This window comes from Suricata suricatta, chromosome 10, assembly GCF_006229205.1.
Source record: "Suricata suricatta isolate VVHF042 chromosome 10, meerkat_22Aug2017_6uvM2_HiC, whole genome shotgun sequence".
In the NCBI taxonomy this organism is placed as follows: Eukaryota; Metazoa; Chordata; class Mammalia; order Carnivora; family Herpestidae; genus Suricata; species Suricata suricatta.
The window spans coordinates 115,847,397-115,856,133 of NC_043709.1; the positions used below are offsets into that span (position 1 = coordinate 115,847,397).

At 43.8% G+C, this 8,737-nt stretch overlaps 1 protein-coding gene across 1 annotated transcript in view; it reads right to left on the reverse strand.

The window, feature by feature from the left end:
• Window positions 1-8,737, reverse strand: part of ST8SIA6 (ST8 alpha-N-acetyl-neuraminide alpha-2,8-sialyltransferase 6) — a 154,392-nt gene that overhangs the window by 69,529 nt on the left and 76,126 nt on the right. Inside the window, exon 5 of the mRNA XM_029955579.1 lies at window positions 6,342-6,431. Coding sequence (XP_029811439.1) covers window positions 6,342-6,431 — 90 coding nt within the window. The remainder of the gene's footprint in view (window positions 1-6,341; window positions 6,432-8,737) is intronic.

Consider the following 8,737-nt stretch of genomic DNA (forward strand, 5'->3'; position numbering starts at 1 on the left):
TTGTTTCCAGTCTGATCTTTAATTATTTCCTTCCTTCTTTAACTCTGGGCTTCATTTGTTCTTCTTTTTCTAGTTTCTTTACATGTAAAGTTAAATTGTTTATTTGAGATTTCTCTTCTTTCTTGAGGTAGGCCTACACTGCCATGAACTTCCCTCTTAGAACCACTTTTGCTGCACCCCATAGATTTTGGTGTGTTGTATTTTAGGTTTTATTTTATCCTAATTATTTTTAAAATTTCTCCTTTGACTTCTATGACCCAAGTGTTGTTTAGTAACATGTTTATCTCCACAAATTTGTAGTTTTTGCCATTTTCTTCTTGTTATTGATCTCTAGCTTCATACCACTGTGCTTAGAAAAGATGCTTGATATTATTTCAATCTTCTTGAGTTTACTGTTTTGTGTTCTAACATGGAATCTATACTGTTTCATGTGCGCCTGAGAAGAATGTGTTTTGGTGCTCTGGGATGGAATGTTCTGTATGTATTTAATTCATCTAGTCTAATGTGTCATTTAAGGCCACTGTTTCCTTATCAATTTTCTGTCTGGATGATCTATCCATTGATATAAATGGGGTAATAAAATCCCATATTATTATTGTAGTACTGTCAATTTCTCACTTCGGTCTGTCAACATTTGTTTTATACATTTTGGTCCCTTATATTGGGTGCATATATATTTATAAATGTTATCTCTTCTTGTTGGATTGACCCCTTTATTATTACATAGTGCCCCTTTTTGTCTTTTATTACAGTCTTTGAGGTAAAGTCTATTTTGTCTCATATGAATAGAGCTATACAAGATTTCTTTTCAATTTCCATTTGCGTGAAATAGCTCTTTCCAATACCTCACTTTAAGTTGTGTGTGTCCTTCCTTCTGAAGTGAGTCTCTTGTAGGAACTATACACATGTGTCTTTTTTTAACGTTTGTTTGTTTATGTGTGTGTGAGAGAGAGAGTGAGAGAAAATATGCATACAAGTAGGGGAGGAGCAGAGCGAGGGAGACAAAGAATCCAAGGCAGGCTCCAGGCTCTGAGCTGTCAGTTGCAGAGCCCAATGCAGGGCTCACACTCATGAATTGTGAGATCATAACCTGAGTCCAAGTCAGATGCTTAACTGACTGAGCTGCCCAGGCACTCCTTTTTTTTTTTTTAATCCCTTCAGCTGCTCTATGTCTCTTGATTGGTGAATTTAATCCATTTACATTTAAAGCAATTATTGGTAAGTTGTACTTATTGTCATTTTGTTCATTCCTCTCTGTTTTTGTAGTGTCTCTCTTTTCCTTTCTTCTTCTCTCTTCCCCTGTGGTTTGATAACTTCCTTTAGTGTTACATTTAAATTCCTTTCTCATTTTCTTTTGTATATTTGCTATAATTTTTGCTTTGTAATTCCCATTAAGTTCATGTATATCACCTTAGGTATAGAACATCTTATGTACAGATTTTAAGTTGACAGCAATTTAAATTTGAACACATTCTAAAACTCCACATTTTTACTCCATCACCATCACATTTTATGTTTTTGATGTCACATTTTACTTCTTTTTATTTTATGTATCTTTTGATTATTGGAGTTTTAGTCGATTTTTCCTATATCTTTCAACCCTTATAATAGATTTTTTAAGTGATTAATACACTACCTTTATTATATATTTGCTTCTTCCAGTGAGATTTTTACTTTCATGTTGTCTTGTTATCAATTAGTGCCATTTCTTTTCAGCTTAAAAAGTCCCTTTTAATGTTTCTTGCAAGGCCACTTTAGTAGCAACAGGCCTTTAGCTTCTGTGTTCTAGAAAACTCTACCTCTCCTTCAATTCTCAATGATAACATTGATGGGTAGAATATCTTGGTTGGAAGTTCTTTTATCTTTCCTTTTAGCACTTTGAATATGTCCTGCCACTCCCTTCTGACCTGGCAAAATTTCTGCTGAGAAATTGACAGCCTTATAAGATTCCCCTCGTAAGTAATAATTTACTTTTCTCATGCTTCTTTTACTATATCCTCTTTAACTTTTGGCATTAAAATTATAAAGTGTCTTGGTGTGGATCTCTTTGGACTCATCTTATTTTGGAATTTCTGGATTCTTAGACCTGGAAGTCTTTTTCCTTTACCAGGTTAGGAAAAATTTCAGCTATTATGTCTCCAGATAAGTATTTTGCCCCTTTCTGTCCCTCTTCTCTTTCTGGGACCCCCATAATGTAACTGCTCTTTCACTGGATGTTGTCCCATAGGACACTTTGGGACAACACTTTTTAAATCTCTCTTTTTGCTGCTCTGAGTGAATTCCACTGCTTTGTCTTCTGAAGAGCTGATCTGTTCTTCTGTCTCATCCAGTCTGCTGCTGAGCCACTCCAGTGTGTTTTTCAGTTCAGTTATGGTATCCTTCAGCTCTGGGACTCCTGTATGGGATTTTCTTATATTTTCAATCCCTTTGTTGAAGCTCCCATGGTGTTCATCTCAAGTTCAGTGAGCAACTTTATGACCATTGCTTTGAATTCTTTATCAAGTAGATTGTTTATCTGCCTATCATCAAGGTCTTTTCCTGAGGCTCTGCCTTCTTCATTCATAAGGAACATATTTCTCTGTCTCCTCAGTTTGTTTGACTCCCTTGTGTCTGTTTCTGGGTGACAGGTGATGCAGCTGCCCCTCTCGGTCTTGAAGAAGCGGCCTGTGTAGGTAAGGAACTTCCTGGCTCAACCCTGCCCTAGCTCTTGGTTGTCCCCTGAACTTCTGTGATGGCCTAAACCACACAGTTTATTCTTGACATGTCTCTGTTTTTAAGAGTGTGCCAAGAACTGTGAGTGTTCCAAGGGCAGGGATCTCATTCAGCACCAAGTTTCAGGCTGACTGGAAGCCAGACCCTCAGGCAGTGGCCACTAAAGTATGTGAACATATATACACTCCTCTGGCGCCACGCTGTACTCTCCGCTGGCCTCCAGACCAGGAAACCCAGAGGTTTCCTCTGGGCAAGAGTACAAAACTCGGGGCTCCACATGTGTGTGTAACCTCCTCTCTGAGAGGTCTCATCAAGCTGCAGTGAGGCCAACATGGTCTCAAAGATATGTCCCCCAAGAAACACCTTCTCAGCCTCCAGACGTGTAAGAAATCTAAAGCCTGTCCCTCAGGTTGAAGCGGCAGGCTCAGTAAGGAGGCCTTTCTCAGAGGAAGATGGGTTGTGTTTCTGTCTGCTGTCTGTGTGGTGCCCCGGGTGTGGTGGCCTGCCAGTAACTGTCCTCTGAATCGTTACCTTTCTGGGGAGCTTAACTCCAGCCCCGTTGGCCACCATGGCCAGGCAATCAAAGGTGCTCCCTAAGTGGACTGCACGTGCCCCTGGCTTTAGCTGGGCAGGCAGCATCGGGACTGCGGTATGCTCGCTGACTTCAAAGAGGCAGCAAGAAAATATTTTGACAACATGAGCCCACCAGCGGGTTTCAGGAATAGCAGGGGCAGGGCCTGGTCTGTGAGTGTGGGCCAGCTCCTGGCTGGGTGCAGGAGAATTCCGTGACCAGCCAGGGAGCGGGTGAGTGCTACAGCCACGCACACTCTTTGGCTTCAGCAAGGCAATGGGATGCTACCATGTCCTCGGAGCTCACAGTCTTAGATGACAAAGAACTGCGACACGCAGTCCCCTAGCCTGCTGTCTTCCAAGTGGCAGCTGTTTAATTTTCTTTTATTTAAAACTGGACTAAAGACCAATGGAGAATAGGAGCAGTTTCCCTCCCACTAGGACTCTGTCCTCCTAGATTCTATTTCAGTGACCTGAGAGGGACAAACTGGCTGAAGAAAGCGTAAATTCTAAGTCTTTAATAGACCGTGACCAAAAAAACAGGGCTCAATAATTATTTCTAAGAAAATGAAATTACTTTTTATCGCTATATATTGAATGGCCTTCCCAATTGTCCCCTGTAAAATCTGTAATAGCACTGAGTCGCAGAACACACAATTCCTGACAAGAGACGATACAGCTGAAAAAAATTAGTCTCCTGTGTGCAAAATAACACTTTCATAACAATGGGCAATTCAGGCTTGCTCTCTCTAGACCTTTGCCAAACAGAACACCAGCGCAGGCTAATTATGTGAGCTAGTTGAAAATTGTGTGCATAATAGAAATGTATCCCTCTAAAGAACAGCAGAGAAAAGGTCTGAGCACCAAATCCAAAACAAAAGGAAAGTGAGAGAGCAAACATAGGGCAAGCACATGGACATTCTCATTAGCACACTGCAGCTAACCATCCCTGGTGATGCACGTAATGAAGTTGTTAAGTTCTGGACTTAAAAAACAAACAAACAACACCTTCTGTGATTAAAGAATTTCTTCCCCTGCTGACTCAAGTGCTTTGCTCCAAAGTACAGCTTTGGGTCATCCTTATATTGAGGACTCTTGTCACTTCAGGGAGCAAGAACAGTTCATGCCAGAGAGAAACTTGAAGAAAGTCAAGGTCAACTTTCACTTGCTGAGTCAGACAATGAGTCCAACCGGCTTGCGACAGGCTGGAGCAAGGAACAAAATTTTCAACATTGTGCCATGCATCCGACGCATGGAGCATGCGGCAGGTTTGGGATTTGAGATCCGAGGGACATGTTTCAGAAAAAGACCTGTGAACCCCCACACAAACAAACAACAGCCGCAACATGACCAAGAACGATGTGCTGCACCATCTGTGATGCATGAACTACTTTAAGTCCACCCCAAAATTTAATGAATTTATCACACGAGGAGGGAAGCATTTCTAAGGGTTTCTTCTGGCCCATCTACAGTGAGCAAGGGTCCTGGCAGGAATGATGGCCCACTCAATTGTGTCATTTAAGAAGAGCTTCAAAAAGGAGCTTATTCAAAAGGCTTGGGCTAGATGCAGGGAAATCCAAGTTCAACACCAGGGGACTCTTAACGGCTTGTTCCTGAACTGAGGGGTCCTGCGAAGAGAATGAAGGCAAAGGGAAGGAGACAAAGAGGCGCCTAACACAAGTCATCACCTTCATTCAAGATGCAGCACTTTCCTTTGGTCAAGGAGGTAGTTACCCTGAAGCAACACCACAAAGAAAGATCCTTTTCCTTCCTCCCTCTTTCCATTCTCCTTCTGGTGCTCCCCTCTGGATCAAATGCAAAGAAAACTAGAGGGCAAAAGGAGCAAGGAATATATTGATGAAGTCCCTGTTGGTCAACTTCCCAGAGCAAAGAAAGGCCCAGCTTAAACTTGGGGAGAGGAGTAGATCAGGTGTGGCAGGTGGGAGGTGCAAGGCCCAGTGGAATCCTCCAGGAAGCTTAGGGCCCATCGGTTGTAATTTAAGGAAAAGAAAACCAAAATTTTATTAGGGCTAGCCTTTTGTAATAAACTGAGCTAATATACAGGATTGGATGGTCACCCCACATTAACTCAAATCAGAGATCTTAAGCAGGACCAGGCCTCCCTAATAAGTTCAAGGATCCAGGCAGTCAAGAGGCTCAGACAAAGCAGAGATGCTTGGGACATCAAGGGTGGCCACCCTGGTACTGTCCTCCTGCACTGGTTATGTATCTCTGGCCCAGAATAGCAGCTGAGGTCCCCAAGTAAAATCTGTGGGGTTCCTTACCCAGCACAAACACTTACACTATGAAACATCTCCCTTTTCTGCCCGAAGAGTTGGACAGTCTATGTGCCACTCTCCAGGGAGACCTACCTCGCATATCCTGGGTTCCCTTTGGTATCATTAATACTAAATGCAATTCATCTGAGCTCCTTTGAGGAAGATTACAGGGTTAACTGCAGACCCCTGAACCCCACAGGCACAGCCTTCACCCGGCATGGTCAGACTCTGCTCCTTCCAGAACAGTCAAGGCAATACCACCCCCAACAGAGTCTTGGGCCACTAGGGGCTCTTCTGTGTGTGAAGCTCAGAGCTTTTAGATCTCCCTTCCCAGAACGAAAAAGGTGGTATAAAATACAGGATTGGAAGCAGGTGTGGGGGGAGTTTAAGGTGCCCCACAGCTAGGACTAGGGGTAAATCTGCTACCCTTCTGGAATTACAAGCAATCCAGTACCAATAAATGTGCCCTTTTCTAGGATAGAGTACAATGTTTCCAGGCCTCTCAAAAAAGAATGAAGGCCTATAAAAATATAGCCAGTAAAACTACATGGAGTTTTTCGTGAATGTGGACCCACCAGAGACAGATACATTGAGTCCTCACTACCAGGGTCTGCACTGTCTACCCCTTGTCCACCTTCCTCACCAGCGCGAGCTTCTCAGAGCCCAAGGTCAAGCCAAAGCACAAACACAGTCTTATTTTCCAAATGGTTTCAGAGGTGCTATAAAATATTTTGAAACCCTGATTTTACAATTCAATTGAAAGTGAAAAGGAGAACTTACCTTTTTACTTTGCTAGACAGAGCCACAAAGCCATCCTGCAGACTTCTGCATGTTTCTGTGAGCTGGAGTAACTTCTCATTCAGATATGTGCTGTTTCATGAAAGAGAGTTTAAAAAGATTGATTTCAGAGGTATAGGATGATGTTAACAAGACTCAAATTTAATTGATAACGCGTGCCCAAATGAAGTCTGGTTTTTATTGCATTAATAGATTTCTCCATGGACAAGGAAATTGGTATTTTCACCTCCAACAGGTCTAAGTTTAGAAAAAAAAAAAGCTCACATTATAAAGTCACACAGAAATGAACTCTCTGCAGAGGGCTTCGTTTGTTCAGGTTTTCTTATTTTGTGGTTCGTATTTACCATTGACACATCACTAACTCGTTTCAATGACTGTGTGGTACGTAAACGTTTTGCAAAGATGTCGTCTCCGGCAGGAAGCATGCAGACAGCAGAGATCAGTAGGTCTCCAAAAAAGAAAGTAAGGGAAATCTGGCCCTTGGTTATTATAATACTGTGATATAAAGGTCTGTTGCTGTTGTTTCATGAACTTGGAAAACTGGAGTTGGACAAAATCCAAATTAAAAATCAAGTGAAGGCAATGGATTATGGAGTCGGGAGGCCTCATGAGCCTTGAAGACACACCTCTGCTGTTTAATCACTCCGGATAGCTCTAGTCTGACCCCATCCTATCACTGTGATATAAACATGCTACAGAAAACAGCATAAAGCCTTTGGTACCATGGCTGACACAGTAAATCCTCAAAACAATATCCATTGTTACTTTCCCGAGACTTCAAAAATATGTATACAATTCTGATTTAGTATTAAATGCACTTATTTATTCATCCTGAGCATTTTTGCTGAGAACCTAGTATGGGCTGGGGGCAGGCAGAGGATGCTTTCAGACATGGGTCCTTTCCCTGACGGAACATGCCATCAGGTCAGGAAGAAAGATACTCACTAACCGAAGAACCACACACGTGAATACAGAATCAGGAACTGTGACAGGATCACTAAAACCACAGTGGGTGCGAGGGTGGGGTGTAGCAGGGGGACCCCTCCCTCCTGAGGGGCCCCTGAGACAGCGGTGCTCAGGACAGATATCGCAAGGACAATCTCTATGAGCTGGGTGAATTTTGGGAAGTAGGGGGAAGGCTCCAGGGGGAGGAAAAAGCACGTGCAAAGGCCCCAGAATGGAGGGCGGGGGCAGCCCAGAGTGTCTGAGGAACTGAAAGAAGGTAGGGGGGGCTCACGACAGGAAGGGGAAAGGATGTTTGGAGCAGCAAGCACGGGTCAAGCACACAGCCCGCTAAGCCATGTAGAGAATCCATCCTAGTGACAAGTGGAGGCGGGTGAGTAATGTGACCCCAACCTATGTTGTTTTAAGAGCTTTGCTTCGCTAAAAAGGAAACCAAGGGAGGCAGGGCTGCCGTAAAGGAGGGCAGGTTAGGAGAGAGAGGAGCGCTGTTTGCGTCACTGGTCAGGACACCATGGACTGTGATGTGATGACAACATGCCCAGCTTCATGTAACAAGGTCTGTCCCCGCCCACTCGCATGCCCCCTGGGTGGGCGGCTACCCTGGGCAGCTGTGCTCCCTGCGGTGCAGGGACCCAGAGAGCTCCAGGCCACCTTCATTCCTACAACCTGCTTCCGTAGCTGCAGTGGCAGGAGAAGAAAGCGCTGGAAAGTCCCACCCTGCACCTCTGTGTGGGAGCCCAGCCACAGGCCCCAGCCTGATGGCAAAGCGGGAGTCACACGACGACAGACTTGAGATCTATTCTGGTAGTGACACGGACAGGGCTTTGGAATAAATTGGATATGGGAAGTGAGGCAAGCAGGAGGCGTGGAGGTAAAGACACACACAAGACAGCCTCATAATTAATTCCCTGACATTGTGCAGAAATGCTTTCAAAAAACACTGTCCACACAGCACACAGAGCCTCACAGAATCCCTCTTTATCCAGATCCGATTTTCTTCCCCTCCCCCACTGCCTTCCTCCTTCTCCCTCCTCTGCCTTCATGCCTGACCTTCTGTACTTTCCAAGTGTATCATTGTGCCTTCCAAGGATTTGTTTGTTTCAAACTTGCTATGTATTTTATTCAGGCAGCACCGCTAACGAAGTGAATTACCAAGCCAACAGTGCTTTGAATTATGATGACTCTGCAATATTGAATTGTGAAACTGTGACCAGGAGGCGCCAATGGGGTTAGGCGTCCTCCAACGTTCCTTAAATTGGAGAGGATCTTTGTTAATAGAAAGTCAGAACAGCTCTGCCCAACTGAAATCACAGACAGACCCATGGAAAGCAAATGAGATTATCTGGTATAAAGTGAAGTGGAGCAGGAAGTCGTAGGCAAAACACACGGTCTGCGTTCTCGGTAGGGCCGGCCTT